At 33.7% G+C, this 20,670-nt stretch overlaps 1 protein-coding gene across 5 annotated transcripts in view; it reads left to right on the top strand.

Moving 5' to 3' along the window:
* The window catches only part of Golga4 (golgin A4), a 94,575-nt gene that overhangs the window by 47,735 nt on the left and 26,170 nt on the right, over positions 1-20,670 (top strand). For all 5 annotated transcript variants that reach the window (XM_046436621.2, XM_046436622.2, XM_046436624.2 and 2 more), the window contains 6 exons: positions 6,747-6,925; positions 11,021-11,152; positions 13,188-13,343; positions 14,921-19,161; positions 19,700-19,821; positions 20,293-20,423. In XM_046436621.2, the coding sequence (XP_046292577.1) occupies positions 6,747-6,925; positions 11,021-11,152; positions 13,188-13,343; positions 14,921-19,161; positions 19,700-19,821; positions 20,293-20,423 (4,961 nt within the window). The remainder of the gene's footprint in view (positions 1-6,746; positions 6,926-11,020; positions 11,153-13,187; positions 13,344-14,920; positions 19,162-19,699; positions 19,822-20,292; positions 20,424-20,670) is intronic.

Genomic DNA, 20,670 nt, shown 5'->3' on the forward strand with positions numbered 1-20,670 from the left:
TAGGGAATATGAAAGCCCACCACTGTTTTGGCACACACCACATGTAGTCCTTTAACCAATACATATTTTAATGTTATTATAATAATATAATTTGTATGTTCTTTATGCCACCATGTACCATTATATTAGGAATACTTCTAAATATTGTTAAGGTATTAACACATTTTAATGGCTGTGTCAAAGAGTAGCACATCATTTACTTGGTAACCATGTTTTTATTGATCCATGCCTAAATTGTTTTGTATTTTTGCTTTTATGAATAATACAATAATGCTGTGATATAGCTTATTCTAGGTTTTAAAATTTCTTCTTAGGATAAGTCTTACCCCTAGAATTTTAGTCTGTTTTCTTAGTTACCTTCAAGCACTTTAAACAGCCATTACAAAAAGGAATCAACATAAATTTAAAAAGTTCTTGTCTACAATTAGGCAAAATGAATAAACTATTCTGCTTGAATTAGGAAAGTCTAAAATACAATACGTTAACTTTCATAAGTTCTTGTTTCCTTTCATGTAAATTGTCTTTGTGAAGTTGTGTTTTATATGCATTGAAAAACTTGGATTAACTCATTCTTTGCTTTTTTTTTTTATTGTCATGTTGTGTTTGTGCAGGAAATAAGCTTTCCATCATTTGTATAGTCTAGGCTTGACATATCAGAGACATTCAATTGAACATATTTATTTCAAGTTTGAAGCAGACCCTTTAAAAGTTTATATATTTAAATAATGTGTAAGATTTATGCATTTTATATGACAAACTAAAATTATGTGTATTTAAGTACTTTGTTTCTGATAATTTATGTGACATAGTTTTCTTGGAGTCTTAAGTCTCACAAAACATCTTATTTTTGTGCATCCACACATGCCAATAAGTGAATCATGGTGCCTTTCCCAAGCCTTGTATGAACAGGACTGGGGTAAGGGCTGTTTTTTTTCCCCCCCTTTTCTTTTCCTCCTTATCATGGGTATTTAGAATAAGCTTTAAAAAAAAAATTCCATGTGTCTCAGGCAAAAAAAAAAAAAAAGGTATGAATTAGATTTTAAGTGTGCCATGTTAGATAAGTAATATATACATATTTTGGCACTAAATGATTATTTGATGGAAAAATTTATTATCTTCAATGCATTTTAAATGCATTTATGTCCTGGGCAATACCACTATTAGTGGAAAGCATCAGCAACTGGAAGAACACAGTTCTCTGGGAGTGTAGGATCTTATATCCAATTTAATTAAATTTATTTAGCTTTATTTTAGTCCAATTTTTTTAACATTTGCTTAATGTTTTTAAGGTATTTTATAAATTTCTATCTAAGGAATACATGAAAATTTGGATAGATCTGCAGCTTTTAAAAAATATTTTGAGTTGTAGATGGACACAATAACTTTATTTATTTTTTAAATGTGATGCTAAGGATTGAACCCAATGCCTCATACATACTTGGCAAGTGCTCTACCACTGAGCCATACATCTGCAACTTTTTTTAAGGTCAAAGCATAATGAATAGAATGAATCTTGTTATATATTTTGAAAATTGACCTCAAAAAGTAGATTTTCATTGCAAATGTGGTGCTTATATAAATTTATAAAGCCCCCAATTATATATAAGTGTTGTGTTGTCTAGGTTATGCTACTGGGTGGTAGTATTTATTTTTATTTATATAGACTGTAGCACAGTAGTTTTCAAACTATTTTATTTTAGAGACCATTTTACATTTTTAAAACTTATTGTAATACCAGAGAGCTATACCAAAGAGCTATATATATGTGGGCTTTATATATTGATATTTTTTGTATTACTAATTAAAGTAAAAATCTAAAAAGTCTAATCCATTTAAAAATAGGAGCTATAGGGGCTGGGGTTGTGGCTCAGCCGTATGGCGCTTGTTTAGCATGTGTGAAGCACTGGATTTGATTCTCAGCATCACATAAATAAATAAAGGTCTATTGACACTAAAAAATATTTAAAGAAGCAGTTATAAATCTATTACATGTTAGCATAAATATTTTTACAAAATATACCTATATTTTCCAAGATAAAATATAGTATGAAGAAGGACCTTGTTTTGCATTTTTGTACATTGCTTTGTTTGGTTTAATAGAACACAGCTGGATTTTCATGCATGTTTCTACATTCAACCTACATTACTTTGGTTGAAGCATATGGAGAAAATCTACTCTACACAGATATGTATTTGGAAAAGGGAGGACCTCATAGATCCTCTAAAAGGTTCCCAGTGCCCTAGGATCTTTGGAACATGCACTGAGAACTGCTACTCTAGTTTTTTTTTAAACTCACAAAAGAGGCTTGATGAGTGGGTGGGAATTCTAATAAAATTCTTTTTTTTCCTTTTTCTTTTAATTTGCATTTTATTTATTTTATGGTAATGCCTGTGTTTTTTAAAGCCTAATGCCACATGCTTTTAGCAGGGGTTTTTTGTTTGCTTGTTTTTTTTTTTTTTTTTCCTAGGATAAAGGTACTGGGTTACTTTTTATGTCATTAGACATAAAATCAGCAGTTAATCTAGAGATTGGCAGCCTTTCCACACTACTGCATCTTTGTTTATTTCCTGCAATAGAAGTTGAAGTGGGTCCTATTAGCCATATTGTAGGGTATACTCCAGGTCAGAGCATCAAAACAATAATGCTATGTGGAACCTCAAAATTCTGTCATTTGTTATTATAATTGATTAGGATGCTCAGGATGAAAAGCAGAAAAGGTGGTAGAGTGGCAAAAATGATGCTACATTCTTTCTAGCTTTATCTAAGAATTTCTTCTTTTAATTCCCTTCCTCCTTCACTAGTTCAGCTACCTTTTTGGGAAATATTTTATGTGTGTACGTAAACCTAACCTGGTGAATGGTAAATATCCAGTTCATATTCCATGAATGAATTGTTAGATTATTGAGCTGTAAATTGCCAACTTCTTGTTTAAATTTAAAGTGAGAATTCGTCCATTTTTATAATTCCCAAGGATTTGAGTGAACCCCACCTGAAGTGAAAATGGGGAGTTAGCAATAAAAGTCCTCCCCTGCATTTTATTTAATTGATAGAGGACCATAATTAACATTGGTTAAGTTTTTGTCTAGAAGTATTTTCCAACTTTTTGTTGTTGTTGTTTAAATAAAAATTGCCTGAGATACATTGAATTTTGCTTTGGAAGAACACAGTGTGTTCTTGCAACATTCCGCAGCAGTTTGTGCTTAGCCTTCCTGTCTGTTCAGTATATGTCTTGCCCATAGTTTTCCCTGCTCACTCTTGCATGTTGGCTGACTTCGTCAGCTGCAGTTGATGCATGCCTTCTTTTTTTGTTGGTAATTGAAAGGTGAATTCCGTAGACATTCAGAACATATTTCTTTGGTACTTATATTACAGTCCTAGCATATTTTCACTTTGGAAAGAGTAGCAGTTCACTTGTAGAGTGTTACAGGCTGTAGATTCTACTTTGTGTCTGGTGGTTGCAGGATCAGAAGGTGAGATACTTCTGCTGGTTAATAAGTGAACTTTCTCAGTTATCCTCCTCAGACATTGAAATGGGATTCACTGATGGAGGCTGACTTTCTGTGTGGAAGTAGTTTCATTTGTGATGCAGCGTAGAATCCATAATGGGTTTGAAATATGTTTTATATATGAGGATATATGTAACATGCTTTAATTTGGGGGGGGCCTTACTTGCTATTTCCTTAAATCACGATAAAGGTAGAAACCAGTAAGTTTTTTTTTTTTTTTTTTTTTGTCAGAGGAATAACATGTTGCATTTAGATGAGAATTGGAAGCCTACCATCAAGTCTTATTTTAAATTTATTTATCATCTGAGGGAAAATTTGGAGGTACCAGAAATTCATTTGAATAAGGATATTGAGTTAAAGATTTCAGAGGTTTCTTTCTAGGTGGGAAATTATTTGGTTCTCTGACATAACATACAGAAAGTTAAATTTAGATGATAAAAACTGTGAAGTGAAATTTGTTCTCCTTTAACCATTACATAGTAGATAATAAGGTGACTTAGGGAAAGTGTTTTAATGGATTAAACACTAAAATTAGAATATGATATCAAAATATTCTAAGATTTACTGCTTGTGTTTAGAAAACTTATTTAGTAGAAAATTCTATATCTAAATAGGAATTTATGGCATGGACTTTTTGTTTGAAAGGTGAGAATATCACATTTAGTTTTTTGGATTGATTGATTGATTGATTGATTTTTGTGGTGATAAGGATTAACCCAAGCCCCGCTAGGCAAGTGTTCTAACACTGAGCCACATTGCCAGGCCATTTAGTTTTATGCTGTATTTGATTCTGAAATTAAAACAGAAAATTTACTTGTTATTCACTATATAAAGTTTTGTTTTATTTTGCTTAATTGACCAAAGTTTTTTATTTATACTTTGGAAGGTAATCAAAACTATCTTAAAATTCTCCAGAGTCTGATTTAAGGTGTTTCTGTGATGTACTTAGAAAGCTAAGATACAGTTTGACTTATTGAATGAAAATGTACTGATGACATCTAACCATTATAAAATATTTGTCATTACTTTTCCAAGTTTTTTTTGTTATTCCAAAAGTCATCAGCACAAACTGAGCAATAAGTACTCTTGTTACAGAATCTTTCTCATAATCAGTCATTTGACTTGTCTGATTTTTTTTTTAAAGAGAGAGAGAGAGAATTTTTTAATATTTATTTTTTAGTTTTCGGTGGACACAACATCTTTATTTATTTTTTTATTTTTATATGGTGCTGAGGATTGAACCCAGCACCCCACGCATGCCAGGCGAGTGTGTTACCACTTGAGCCACATTCCCAGCCCCAACTTGACTAATTTTTAAGTGAGGAAACATTTCATGGTAGTAGCAAGCAGTCAATTATTTTTGTATAATTGATACTAGAAATTATGGGGCAAACTTAACTGTAAAGCAAATATTTTTCTTTAAGTATTTTCCTTTCCAACATTTAATTTATTTCTAAAGATTATGATCATGGTGTTTGCAGGCACATGGCAGTAAAGTTAGACTGGGAATCTTGAAAAATGATTTCAGTTAATCTCTTTGAAATTTAGACCTTATTTAGCATTGCTTTATACTTTGGATATGTAAAATGAATGAATTGGATAGATTTGGCTTTTATATCAAAGATTTATGGTTGTCATAAGTGTTATTTTTGTAGACTGGTGAACACTAAGTTGTGTTTCCAGTTATTATCTCCTTTTTCTGTATCTGATGAAATTTACCATTTAAAAAAATGCTTTGGGATAGATATTTGTCTTTAGGCATGTAGTATCTTTGCCCAAGCCACTGTTAAGCCAAGCCCTATTAGTAAAAGGCCTTTTTTCCCCATGAATGCCCTACATTGAAGTTCCCACATTTCTTACAAAACTGGAAGTGAAAATATTGCATATATCAATGAACTGTGTCCTCTGAACATGTTTCTTGATGAGATTGAAAACCCTTTCTGAATACTTGAGTTTGGTTTATAGTCTATCTCTATGTAGTGGGAAGTCTGGGAACTTCTATTCTGTGATGACTAAAAGAAGTAATCTAGGATGACAGTACAGTAGAATTTTTCACAGAATGTCATTATGCAAATAAAGTGTGTTTATGTATGCCTGAATATATATTCACAACACACATGTATGCACAGACATGTACATGCATATATATACAAATATAATCATACACATGTATATATTTTGGAGTTCAAGTTACCCAAGTTTTGTACCTATCCCATCTGATTTTGTTAAATGCTACATAATCTATTTGGCTTCCTTAAAGATCTTTTTACTCTAGCTAAGATGATGATGATGATTTCTGCAGCACCTGGGATTTCTTTCTTTTTTTTTAGGTACCAGGGATTGAACCCAAGGGCGCTTAACCACCAAACCACATTCCCAGTTCTTTTTAAATATTTTATTTAGAGACAGGGTCTCACTGAGTTGTTTAGGGCCTTGCATAGTTGCTGAGTCTGGCTTTGAACTTTCCATCCTCCTGCTTCAGTGTCCCCAATCCCTGGAATTACAGGTGTGTGCCACCATGCCTATTAGGGCCTGAGTTTGTTCTTATCTCACTTAAGAACTACCTATCTGCTGTAGTGCTTTTTTTGTACTATTGAATCAAATAAATTTTTTGTAGTCAACTAAAAAGAGCCCTAGTTTTAAACTTGTAAAAGTAGTGAGCTTCTTCTCAAAAGTATATTGTTAATATGTTATTCACCCAGTCCGTGTTTTTAAAAAGAAGCATCCCCCCACCCCGCTCTTTTGTTATATGGTTAAGACTTTGCACATAAGATTTGCCAAAGAATCATTTATTCATTCATAAAAATGTCCTAGAATACAATAGTGTTATGTAATTACTAATGATAAGATAAATTTAAAACTGTATAACAAGTAAGAAAGCACTTGAAATTACATAATATAGAAGTAGGAACACATTTTGTTTCTTTTAATTTGTTCTCCACAAGGACACTGGTGAGGTGAGTGGGGAATCTTTAAAATATAATTTTTACAAACTTCTGAGCTTAGTCTACATAAGCAGTTTTAACCTAATCCAGAACTCAGTGAAAATAGGTTTCAATGACTGAATAATTCTTGTGGCTTTGTGAATAGCTCAGAAATATTTCTTGGCTTAGAATAACTATGTGTCTTTTAACCTGTCCTGCTACAGCTGCTCTTAGTTTCCGTAAATTGAATGCAAAACACTTTAGCTTAATGATAGTATTTCTTGAGATACTTGTGTTCTGCTCTTTTCATTATAGCTTTTGAGGAACTTGAAAAAGCTTTGAGCACAGCCCAAAAAACAGAGGAGGCACGGAGAAAAATGAAGGCAGAAATGGATGAACAAATAAAAGCTATTGAAAAAACAAGTGAGGAGGAACGCATCAGCCTTCAACAGGAATTAAGTCGGGTGAAACAGGAAGTTGTTGACATAATGAAAGTAAGAATAATTCAGTATTGAAATGAGCTATAACAATTTTTAAATTTAAGTCTGATGTTTGGCCTACATTTTTGACTATAGGGAAGAATTAATTTGTATTTTCAGACCTTGACTATTTTATGTTCAGAATATAGTAAAAAAGTGCTTTGATAGAGAAATAAATTTAATACTTAAGTACTTATCTGGATCCTTTTAAGCTTTGCTGTCTCTCTAGTGGGCTGTGTTATGAACTGAGTTGTGCCTTCCCTGGTTTTTTGACTTTAGGCTCCTTGAAGGTAGGCTGCTTGACTGATTGAGTAGAGTATCTTTTGCAGAACTTGGTTGAGAAGGTGCTTGCCTAATGTGTGTGTGATTCAGGGAATGAGGGAGTAAGTTATTGAAAGTAGGTTGTTTAAAATGTTTTGAAGAATCATTATTTATTTGTTCATTTATCAGTACTGGGAATTCAACCCAGGTTGTCACTCATGCTTAGCACATGTCTTACCATTGAGTTACATCTTTAGCCCCTTGAAGAATAATTATTAATGTCCTGGTTGCTCTTAAAAATATAGATGTCTATATGGTATGGTGTCTCATGCATGTAATCCCAGCTACTTGGAAAATTGGGACAGGAGGACCAGAAATTTAAGGTCAGCTTGGGAACTTTGTGAGATCTTGTCTCAAAATCTAAAAAAGATGGGGGCTTGGAGATATAGTTCAGTGGTAGGTACTTGCCTAGCTTGTGTGAGGCCCTGGGTTCCATCCCTAGTACTACAATATATATATGTGTAGATAGACTGACCTCATTTTCAAAATTGTTAGTGTTTTGAAAATTTCTTTTAGAAACTGGTGAATTTTCAGAATCCCAAGATTTCCAGTTTTTCAGAAATGCAAACATGTAAATACCATAACATTGCCTGCCTCCAGTTCCCTTTTCTATACATTTTTTTTCTGGTCTAGTTTTGCCTGTTTTTCCTCTTGTCATGTTTGCCTTTGTTGACTCTTTATCCTGTTCCTTTGCTGACTCCTCATTTGCATTCTTGATATTTGATTATGGCCTCTAAAATGGCTTAAGATAAATTACAGATCTCAATAGGTGAGGCTTGGATTTTAGAGTTGCAGTGTGTGTTTTTACAACTTGGGCAAGGTTTCTGTGGTTTTATTTATTATTTATTATATATGTAGTTATATTGTACATAGAGATATGGAGAGTAGCCAGTTATATAATTTTCATGTTTTCTAAACCTTCTGATGAATTACACTTGAATTTCAAGGTAGAAATTAATTGTGACCGATTATTTGAAATACAAGACATTGACTATAACTGTTTGGTTATATCTTAATCTTTTGAATGGTCATATGATATGCTAATTTTAATTTTACCATGGAATATAACAACATAATAATATATAAATTATTTTGAAAGATACTAATATAGCTGTGTTATAAAAACCAAAGGATTAAAAACTATATAGTGAAAAAAGATTTCCCTCCATTTTAACCTCTTAGTTTTTCCAAAGATAAACTGTTTTCTTTTTGAATATACTTCCCAGAGATAATCTCTGCATATAATTTCCTTGTTGTTTAATAATCTATTCTTTTTTTTTTTTTGATACAAAAATGCTATGTTGTGTAAACTGTTCTGTTTTGCCTTTTCACTTAATAATCTGTCTAGGAGATTGTTCCTTATTTGTTGATAACTGATAATGATGCCCCCCACATCTGTTTTAAAGACTGCTTGAGTTCATTGTATGATTTCCATAATTTAATTGTCTCCTTTTAGATGTTTAGATAGTTCAGATTTTGCTGTTGGAAATTGTGATTATCCTTATACATATTTGCTTACATGTGTATTTCATTAGGATAAATTATTAGAAGTAGAATATTACTCAGGAAAAGATTATGTGCATTTGTAATTATTGCCTGGTTGCTACAGTTACGTAGAGTACAGTTTAGACAGTCTTACATACCAAATGTCTTCCCTGGTCACAAAGATGGTATTATCTTATTTTTCTCTTTCCAAGCTTACAAACTTAAAGGGATATTATTACAAGGGTTTTGTTGTTGTTGTTTTGGTACTGGGGATTGAACCCAGGGTTACTCTACTACTGAGCCACATATTTTGAGACAGGATCTCTCTAAGTTGCCAAGACTGGCCTCAAACTTGTGATCCTCCTTGCCTCAGACTCCTGAGTAGCTAGATTTTGGTGTGCACCACCAGGCCTGGCTCTTTGTAGTTCTGATGTGTATAAATCTTACCAGTATGATAAATATATGATCTTTACCAGTATATATTTTTATATGTTTAAAAGGAATTTGTAGTTTTTATCTTTGAATTGCTTGACTAAATCCTAGACTTGGTTTTGTTGTTGTTGTTGGCAACATGTTAGTCTTTACTTACAGAGTTGTAGAAACTCTTTACTGTTGGTGGGAATTAGGCCTTTGGATATAAGGTGCTTTTATCCAAGTAATCTCAGTTTATTGTTGGCTTTATTTATGATTTGTTTTGTTTTTGTTTCTTTGGCTTTTTTATTTTTTAATTATTATTTTTTAAATTTTGTGCCAAGAAGTTTTCTTTTCATAGTAGTTGAATTTATTAGTCTTTTCCTTAAATGCTATCTGGATTTTTACTCTGTTTAAAAACACTTATAGGGCTGGGCATATAGCTCAAGAGCACTTGCCTAGCATGTGCAAAGCCCTATATTGGATCCCAGCACTGCAAAACAAAACAAAACAGAACACAAAAAGAGAACACATGCTCAATTATGAGATCCTATTTTAAAAAATTATTTATTTTTTAGTTGTAGTTGGACACAATATCTTTATTTTATTTTTATATGGTGCTGAGAATCGAACACAGGGCCTTGCATGTGCTAGGTGAATGCTCTACTGCTGAGCCACAATCCCAGCCCCAAGATCCTATTTTTTAATCCTATTTTTTTCTTACGGCACTTTGATGCTTTCATTTGTTTTAAGAATTACCTGTTTGGTCCAATCGAAATTTATTTGGTGTGAGGAGTGAGGTAGAGATCCAACTTAAACTTTTTCCAGATGTCTACCAAGTAGTCTCCAAATTATTTATTTAATAATTCACTCTTTACCTTCTGATATGCCATGGTATCTTCATTGCATACTATGTAGAGTAATAAATTGGGTCTTTTTTTCTGGATTCTCTGTGCTATTCTGTTGCTTTGGCCATGTACTGGTATTGCACTACTGTGTTTACTCTAGTTTTATAGTATGTCCTACTATTTGGTAGTCTTCCTTAATTACTCTTATTTTTTTGGAAGAGTATTGCCTATATTTTGCATGTTTATTTTGTCTAATGAATCCTCCAAGCAAGAACAAGGACAGTAACTCATTTTTTTTTTTTTTTTTTGTACCAGGGATTGAACTTAAGGGAACTCAACCACTGAGCAACATCCCCAGCCCTATTTTATATTTTATTTAGAGACAGATCTCACTGAGATGCTTAGCACTTTGCCAATGCCGAGGCTGGCTTTGAACCCAAGATCCTCCGATCTCAGCCTGTTGAGCCACCGAGATTACAGACATGTGCCACTGTGCCCGGCTAAGGCCAATAACTCTTTAATAAATAGTCCATGTCTAGAAAGAAAGCATAATCAGATTGGTGCAGCCACAAAGAAGTGCCCTCTCTGAGAGCATAACTGACCCCTCATCCCCCATATGCTTTCTTGTTCTGGGGAGCTTCCTGGCAAGTTGTGGAAATGCAGTTTCAACCCCATAGGACTCTATCTCTTGCATCAGCACTCTTAAACTAAGAACAAAGGATTACTGGGTTTTCTTTCTTTTCTTTTCTTTTTTTTTAAATCTCCTTTCCCTTTTTCTTTTTGTTCTTTTCTGTGGGGTCTTGCTGTGTTGCCCAAGCTGGTCTCAAGTGATCTGTCTGCCTCAGCTTCCCAAGTGCAGGGACCATAGGCACAGGCCACCATGTCTAGTTTATTTTTTAACTGTCATGGCTTTAGTGACTTTGATCTGTATAGAGAATTTTTCCTTTTAATTAGCTTGATTAAACTATAATTAAGTATTATTCAGTTGTGGAGTTACTTATTTTATTCTGGGTGTTTTCACTTTATCTTCTTGGTGGATTTTCAGAAATCCAATGAAGAACAAATTGCTAAACTGCAGAAGCAGCATGAAAATGAGCTGGCCAGCAAACAGCAGGAATTGATGAAAAAGTTTGAGACCCGAGAAAAGGAATTACAGGAGCAAATGAAAGTAGCCCTTGTAAGTATCTATTTTGTTTTTGCTATCAGTAAACTTCACAGAGTTAAAGAGTTGATACCCCCTGCTCCTGTCTCAGCTTAATTTCAGACTACTGGTACCCTTGACCTTTGGGTATGCAGAGAAGATAGGAGGTAGGCAAAAAAAGCTATCAGAACTCCTTAGCTTAGTATTATATGAAAATCAAATGTATTCATTTACCAAGCTGTCATCAGTCAGTTTGTTTGTTTGGGTATGTTTATCCAGCCCTTCCACCCTAGCAGTAGGCCGTAATTAGGAGGAAGAAAAGGAGATTAATTGAAGTAATGACTTCAGGAAGAATGTCTGAAAACTCAACTGACCCAATGTACCAAAGTTTTGTCTGAATTGCTTTTTAAAAAGGAGACAATGTTCAATCCACATGATGTTTAAAAAATAAGTTAAAATTTAAAAACAGACTGAACTGACAAAAATAATAACTGGAAAAGCCTTGTTGAAATAGTATAGTTAAAATTTTTTTTTCTTCAATTGTGAAAGCCTTTTATGTAAGTTACCATAAAAAGTGTTAATGCAAAAAAATGTAGTTTTTATATAAAGTTATTATCCTTAAAATAGTATGTATACTTTTAAAATGAGTTCATTGTGAAAGCATGAAGAAATAGTATTTAAAATTTTAATCTCCTTCCTTTGTACATTGATTTCTTAATTGGGTCAGAGATTTTGAGAATTTCCAACAGTAGTGATTCATGAAGTAAGGTGATAAGTTTTCTAATCTGCTCTGTGGGGCAAATAAACTTGTAAATTATAGTACAATTGGCTGAGGTTAGGGAAATTAGTATGTGGTTATACAAATAATGAAGACATATTTGTGTTATTTGTTAGTTCAGAAAGGAATTCAAGCAGTTTATAAGAATATTGAAAGTATAACAAGACAGCATAAATTAAAAATAGGGGCAGGAAATTGAGGAACAAAGTAGGACATAAATGAAACTGGGAATAACTCTAAAATTCTTTCATCAAGCCCCACTATGCTTTTTCAGCCTAAGTAGTTGACCTTTGCAGGCACTAGGCCTTAATAATTGGCCATTGCTAATATTGACTTCTAAGAACTGATATATTCAGATATATTCCAAATAGAGCAAAACATGGACACAAGTCTGCTTGCCCCTTTCTTGATTCAGTAGACTTTAAAAATTTCTTCTTTTATTTTTATAAGCATTTTTGTAAGAAATGCATTTAAAATATAGTTTACACTTTATGTTAAAACTTTAAAATCAGTGTTATAAAAATTTGTATTTTCTTATCAATCTACTCATATAATGGTACAAAATCATTGCTTACAACAGTGTCCTTCACCATACTGCTGTTGGCAGCCTATTCCTAAGCAACAGGTATAGATAAATACACTTATAACTGAAGTTTATTCAAGAAATTAGCTTTTAATGTGCTAACCTATCTTAAAAAGTACTCTCTAGAGCTTCTCTTCTCAAAATAGTAAAAACCTTTAGTATGATTGTTGATATGTAATCAAGAGAATTAGAGAAAATTCTCAGAGTTGAGGGGGCAAAAGTGCCTAGAGAATCTGAAATCCTGTTTTAAAGAGATTTCCTTGTTCTTATCCATATATTCACAAGTCATCTGATTTTGATTTGGTTTTCCAAGTGAGGTACCCTATTATAATGAGGTATTTCTCACAGACCACATTAACTTAAAATCTAGTTTTTAGACAGTGTTGAAATACCAATTTCAAGTGCAGAAAAGACAGCAACAATTATGTGGCCCTTCATAGTTAGCAGTTCTTTGTAAAACATTTTAAGTAGTGGAAAAATAGGAGACATAGTGGGGTTCCTGGAAGAAAATTTTTCATATTAATAATAATTGTGGCAAAGATCAGCCAGACCACACTGGAAAAGCCAAAGTGCCATTTCTGCAGAGAAGACGAGAGATGATGATATTGCCTACCTCACAGGGCTGGGTGCAGATCAACTGAAAGGCATGATTCCTGTGGAACTACTTTGGAAATGTGGGTTTAAGATGGTCTTAATTATTTTTGGCACAGGAAAAGAGTCAATCAGAATATTTGAAGATCACCCAAGAAAAAGAGCAGCAAGAATCTTTGGCCCTGGAAGAATTAGAGTTACAGAAAAAAGCAATCCTCATAGACAGTAAAAATAAACTTCAGGACCTTCAGCAAGAAGCAGAGACTTACAAAACTGTAAGCTTAAATAATATACAGATTCTAGAGCTGTGAAATTATTTGTATAAAATAATTTGTGTTTTTTCAAACAGGCACCACATTTCAAATAGCTGAGAGAAAGTGCTAGACAATAGCAATATAAGATTTCAGAGAAGCTTTTGTTTTACTGGGTTATGTGTATGTATACTTGCACTTCATTTTTAGATGGTGAGAGCTGTTCATGGGAGTGCTTCGGGCTCTGTGCTCTATGTTTGCTACCTGGTGCTTCTGTTTTTATCTTTAGCTGGCTGTGTTTCTGTCAGCCGCATACTCTGCCTCTGAGCACTCAGGTTCCACAGCTTCTTTGCTCCATTGCTTACTTACCCTTGCTCTCTAGGAAGTGGCCTCACTGTGTAAGCAGCACTTGCCCTGCTCTCTTCCTGCTTGTCCAGCTTCACCTCATGCTGTGTCCTAAATACAGTCCATTCTCGGCTTATGTCACAGTTCACTTGCCTCAATATCTTGTTTTTGCATTTTAAATTTTTCCAAGTTAACATAATCCTATAATGAATATATTTGTACGATTTATTTATTTGTTTGTTTATTTATTTATTTATTTGCTGTAGCTGGACACAATACCTTTATTTTATTAATTTTTTTTACGTGGTGCCTCATACGTTCTAACCGAGTGAGTGCTCTACCACTGTTTCGTTGTGCATATTTTTAAAGCTTAGTGACCTTTTCCTTCAGCAGTATTTGAAATATGTTTCCTATTTTGAAAACATACTAAGGTTAAACTTTTTTTAGCCATTTGCTCTGAATTAGTAAGATAGTCACATTTCTTACCCATCATTCTAAACTGTTCTTTACTTTTTCATTACCAACCTTTATAAAAGGTGGCATGGTGGAGTGAAATGGGCACTGAAGAGGACTAGATCTTACACTTGCTAGTTTTGTAAATTGATTGTGCCTTAATTTTCTTACCAGTCACCTGAAGAGATTGAATCTGGTAATTCCTCAGGATGTTTTCAGCTCTGACATTCCATGGCTCTGCTTTACTTAGCTCTTTTTCCTTCAGTCAGGATTGATGTTTTCATGAATATTGGTAGTCTTTGGTAAAATTTATATAAGTACCTTCTAAATAATAATTTTTGTGATAAAAAATAAAATAAATTATTTTTCTTCCAAAATTAAATTATAGAAATAATAAAGTACTATTGCAGGCCTTAAATAAGTAGAGGGGAAAAAATTCTGATTTCTTTTGATTTTCTGATCAGAAGTTACTATTATCTGTTTGTGATTATTTCTTTTTTGACTACCCATTAGAATATTCTTGAAAAGAGAGGTAATTTAAATAGTTACCCAAGCAAGTAGAAAAAAAAAATCTGGAATTATGGATTTTGTAAAAAAATAGAATCTTTTCTTTGTTGTATGATTCCTTTAGTAATTGAGCACACATTGTCTTTTTGTGTTTGGTATGATATGTAATGTTATTTATCTAAATTTTAATCTTTTAAATAAGTAGTAGACATCATGTCTGTGGACATCATGTCTGTGTATCATTGCTCATAAGCTAATATGTACTTTAGTAAAAATATGTTCATTTTCATTGACAGAGAATTCTTGAATTGGAAAGTTCTCTAGAGAAAAGCTTACAAGAAAACAAAAATCAGTCAGAAGATTTAGCTGTTCATTGGGAAGCTGAAAAAAATAAGCACAATAAAGAAATTACAGTCTTGGTTGAAAAACACAAGACAGAACTGGAGAGTCTGCAGCATCAGCAGGATAACCTTTGGTCTGAAAGACTCCAAGTCTTAAAGCAACAGCATCAGACTGAAATGGAAAAACTTAGAGAAACATATGAACAAGAAAAAGAAACACTATTGAAAGACAAAGAGATTCTTTTCCAGGCCCACATAGAAGAGATGAATGAAAAGACTTTAGAAAAGCTTGATGTGAAGCAAACAGAGCTAGAATCATTATCTTCTGAATTGTCAGAGGTATTAAAAGCTCGTCACCAGCTAGAAGAGGAACTTTCTAATCTAAGGGATCAAGCTGATAAAATGAAGCAAGACTTAGAAGCCAAGCTGAATGAACAGAAAAATCATCACCAGCAGCAAGTTGATACTATGATTAAAGAACAAGAAATGTCTATCCAGAGAATGGAGAAGGCATTGAAAGATCAAATTAATCAACTGGAGCTTCTCTTGAAAGAAAAGGACAAGCACTTGAAAGAGCATCAGGCTCATGTAGAAAATTTAGAGGCAGATATTAAAAGGTCTGAGGGAGAACTCCAAGAGGCATCTGCTAAGCTGAATCTTTTCCAGTCACACCAGAGTACCACACGTGAACAGGCAAAAGCATATGAGGAGCAGTTGGCTCAGTTGCAGCAGAAGTTGCTGGATTTGGAAACAGAAAAAATTCTTCTTACCAAAAAGGTAGCTGAAGTTGAAACACAAAAGAAAGATGTTTGTACCGAGTTAGATACTCAAAAAACCCAGGTGCAGGACTTAATGCAGCAGCTTGAAAAACAACGTAGTGAAATGGAGGAAAAAATAAAATCTTTAACCCAACTCTATGAGTCCCAACTTAAGGATAGTAACATTGAGCAGGAACAGACAAATCAAATTTTGATGGAAAAGGAACATATAATTTTACAAATGAAAGAAGGACAGAGCAAAGAAATTGAGATTCTCAAACAGAAGTTGTCAGCCAAGGAGGACAGTATTAGTATTTTGCATGAGGAATATGAAAACAAATTTAAAAATCAAGAAAAAAAGATGGAAAAAATTAAGCAGAAAGCAAAGGAGATGCAAGAGACATTAAAGAAAAAATTGTCTGATCAGGAAGCCAAACTTAAAAAAGAGCTTGAAAATACTGTTCTAGAACTTAGTCAGAAAGAAAAACAGTTCAATGTGAAAATGTTGGAAATGGCACAGGCTAACTCAGCTGGAATCAATGATGCAGTATCAAGACTGGAAACAAATCAAAAGGAGCAAATAGAGAGTCTCACTGAGGCGCACAGGCGAGAACTCAGTGATGTCATATCAAGCTGGGAAAAGAAACTTAATCAGCAAGCTGAAGAACTTCAGGAAAAACATGAAATCCAGTTACAAGAGAAAGAACAAGAAATAGCAGAACTGAAGCAAAATGTCCTCATATTTGGGTGTGAAAAAGAAGAGATGAACAAGGAAATAACATGGCTGAAAGAAGAAGGTGTTAAGCAGGATACTACATTAAATGAATTACAGGAACAGTTAAAGCAAAAGTCCGTTCATATGACCTCTCTCTCACAAAATGAAACTAAACTGAAAGCACAACTTGAAAAGCTGGAGGTTGACTTGAATCTTTCTCTGAAGGAAAATACTGTTCTTCAAGAGCAGCTAGTTGAACTGAAAATGCTAGCAGAAAAAGAAAACCTTAAGGTTTCTGAGTTAACAGACAAGTTGAAAATTATGGATGAGGAATTTCTCAGTTTGAAATCTTTACATGAAAACTGTAAGAAAAGCCTAGAAGACAAAAGCGTGGAATTCAAAACATTATCTGAGGAACTAGCATTTCAGCTAGACGATTACTCTAAGAAAACTGAAGCTCTATTGGAAGCTAAAACAAATGAGCTAATCAACATTAGTAGTAGTAAAATTAATGCCCTTCTTTCTAGGATTTCCCTCTGTCAACACCACACAACTAAAGTTAAGGAGGCCCTGTTAATGAAAACCTGCAGAGTTTCTGAATTGGAAGCACAACTTACACAGCTAACACAAGAACAAAATGTACTGAATAGTTCTTTTCAACAGGCTACCCATCAGCTAGAAGAAAAAGAAAATCAAATTAAGAGCATGAAGGCTGATATTGAAGGACTTGTGACAGAAAAAGAAGCCTTACAGAAGGAAGGAGGCAATCAGCAGCAGGCTGCCTCTGAAAAGGAGTCTTGTATCACACAGTTAAAGAAAGAGTTATCTGAAAACATCAATGCTGTCACACTGATGAAAGAAGAGCTTACAGAAAAAAAATCTGAGATCAGCAGTCTTAGTAAACAACTAACTGATTTAAACACTCAACTTCAGAATAGTATCAGCCTAACTGAAAAAGAAGCAGCCATTTCATCTCTCACTGAGCAGTATAACAAACAGCAGCGTGAATTACAGGATCAGGTACAAGATTTGTCTTTAAAAATTGATACCCTGAGTAAAGAGAAAATGTCTGCTCTTGAGCAGGTGGATCACTGGTCCAACAAATTCTCAGAATGGAAGAAAAAAGCTCAGTCAAAACTTATGCAGCATCAAGACACTATTAAAGAATTGAAGATGCAGTTTGAGTTAAAAACAAAGGAAACTAATGAAAAGGATGAGGAGATAAATTTATTGAAGGAAGACTTGGATGAACAAAATAAAAGATATGAATGTTTAAGGGGTGAAATGGAAGACAAGATGAGCAAGATGGAGAAAAAGGAGTGTAATTTAGAGACTGAATTAAAGACTCAAACAGCAAGGATTGTGGAATTAGAGGACCATATTACTCAGAAAACAATTGAAATTGAGTCTTTACGTGAAGTTCTTACAAATTACAATCAACAAAAAGATGTTGAACAAAAAGAATTGGTTCAGCAACTTCAACACTTTGAAGAGTTAGGAGAAGAAAAGGACAACAAAATTAAAGAAGCTGAGGAAAATGCTTTAAGACTTGAAAAGCAAATGTCTTCGATGGAAGCTGAGCTTGAAATTAAGAAGCAAGAAATAGAACATGTGAATTCATGTGTGAAAAGCAAAGAAGATGAGTTAAAGGCATTGGAAGATAGACTTGAGTTAGAAAGTGCTGCAAAACTAGCAGAACTGAAGAAGAAAGCTGAGCAAAAAATTGCCGCTATCAAGAAACAGTTGTTGTCTCAAATGGAAGAGAAAGAACAACAATATAAAAAAGGTACAGAAAGCCATCTGAGTGAGCTAAACACAAAATTGCAAGAAAGAGAAAGGGAAGTTCATATTTTGGAAGAGAAACTTAAGTCAATGGAAAGTCCTCCACAATCAGAAACATCAGTTATATCCAGCTCAGCCAAAAATGTGGCTGCTTCTGCTGAGCAAGAAGAAACAGATTCCCAAGGCTGTGTGCAAAAGGCATATGAAGAAAAACTTAGTGTTTTACAAGGAAATCTAACAGAAAAAGAAAAGCTGTTGAAGAGACTAGAGCAGGAAAAAGAAGAGGCAATTTCATCTTATTCTGAAATGCAGTGTAAGTACCAGGAGCTCTTATTAAAGTTACAAAGTGCTGAAGCAAAGCAACATGAACATCAAATTGTAATAGATCATCTTCAGGAGGAACTTGAGGAAAAAAAGAAATATCCCTCGATAATGTCCCAGCATGTGGAAGAAGAGAGAGGTAAAAATAATGTAGAGACAAAGCAAAACTGGGAAAACGTGGCTGATGGTGTCCAGAAAACCCTCCAGGATCAGGAACTAACCTGTCAGACCTTGGAGCAAAAGATAAAAGAGCTGGATTCCTGCTTAGTAAGAGAGAAGGAAGCACATAGAGTTGAAATGGAAGAGTTAACCTTAAAATATGAAAAATTACAGGCTTTACAACAACAGATAGATGGAAAAAATAAACCCACTGAAGTTTTGGAAGACAATACTGAAGAAAAATCCAAATCACATGTGGTCCAACCCCAGTTGCTTGGTAACGTGGAAGCCGTACACAATGACCTGGAGTTTAAATTAGCAGGGGCAGAGCGGGAAAAACAGAAACTGGGCAAGGAGATTGTTAGATTGCAGAAAGACCTTCGGATGTTGAGAAAGGAACATCAGCAAGAATTGGACATATTAAAGAAAGAATGTGAACAAGAAATGGAGGAGAAAATCAAGTATGTTTTATTTCTGTACTCTTCCTTAATTAAGTATCCTTTTTTTCCTGTGCCTAATATAGTTATTTTTAAGTTATTTGAGTATTTCCCTACCAGAGTGTTAAACAAAAGTCTAGTAAGTTAAATACTGAGGAGAAATACAAAACAAGTTAGGGCAAGTGTTATTCCATGTCCATTTGGGGGAAGAGTATAAGATCATAATTATTAGATATACATACAAATAATTATTTTATTTTTGGTTTATTATTTTTAATTGTAATATTATTATATATAACATAGATGGTTGGTAGAAATTCAAATGGAAAAGAAAAAAATTCTCCAATCAACCACTCCCTAGAGAGGTAATCATAGTTTGTATATCCTTCCAGAAATTTTCTGTATCTGGACACACATACGCACACATGCACACACACCATTATAATTGTTTTCATGTTAGTAAGATCATCCTATTTGTACTGTTTTGAAGACCAGGTAACTTTGCAACTTGTTCGTTTTGTTGGCAGCAAGTAAACCTTTCAATTTTTATTTTTTCATTCAGGCAGGAACAGGAAGATCTTGAGTTGAAGCACAATTCCACATTAAAACAGCTGATGAGAGAGTTTAATACTCAGCTGGCACAAAAGGAGCAGGAGCTGGAAATGACCATAAAAGAAACGATCAGTAAGTATAATTTTAAATTCAATGAGGAACAAATCAAAATCAGCAGATGCTATAATTTAAGATTATTCTTTTTTGCAGTTATGGTAAGTGCTGTAAGTCATTAAACTGGAGGAAAAAATGGTCTTTACCCCCCCCAAAATTCTCTATTAGTTTCTCTAGAAAGTTCTTTTACCTGTACCTGGCAGTGACTTGCCTTGACGGGGAGGAGTGGGTGAAAGAATCCTAAAGTTTTAGCTAATAATGACCTTGTACTTATGCTTAGTTCTTACAGGGTTCTTTTGATCATTTGATCATTTTTGATCATTTTGATCATTTGTTGGGCTGGTTGTCTCATTTAACATCTTGTAATGTTCACACTAAATTGAATTTTAGCAAAAATAATTGGAAGCGAGAATTTTTACTGCAATTGGGATATAGGTAGTTACTCTTGACTAATGTGTTTTCTTGTATATATCTCTTTTTATCTATTAGATAAGGCCCAGGAGGTAGAAGCTGAACTTTTGGAAAGCCATCGAGAAGAGACAAATCAGTTACATAAAAAAATTGCAGAGAAAGATGATGATCTAAAAAGAACAGCCAAAAGATATGAAGAAATCCTTGATGTACCTTATTTTCTTTCTCATTTGAAATTTAGCTCTAGTAGATTTCATGGTAAAATTGAAGGTTTTTTTATAATATTACCCAAATTAATATTTCTGTACTATATGTAGATTTAAAGTCTAATTGATTTCTGCCAGTACTGTAGTTTCCTGATCAGATTCTGCTCTAGTCGGTACAGCCCACTTGCTAGTATTGAAGCAACCATGAGTTTCTAAGGGGAAAAAGGAATCTTCTTTTCCTTCTTCCTCA

The sequence above is a fragment of the Marmota monax genome, unplaced genomic scaffold (assembly GCF_021218885.2).
Source record: "Marmota monax isolate L192 unplaced genomic scaffold, Marmota_monax_Labrador192_F-V1.1 WCK01_AAM20220418_F8-fsc00021, whole genome shotgun sequence".
Taxonomy (NCBI): Eukaryota; Metazoa; Chordata; class Mammalia; order Rodentia; family Sciuridae; genus Marmota; species Marmota monax.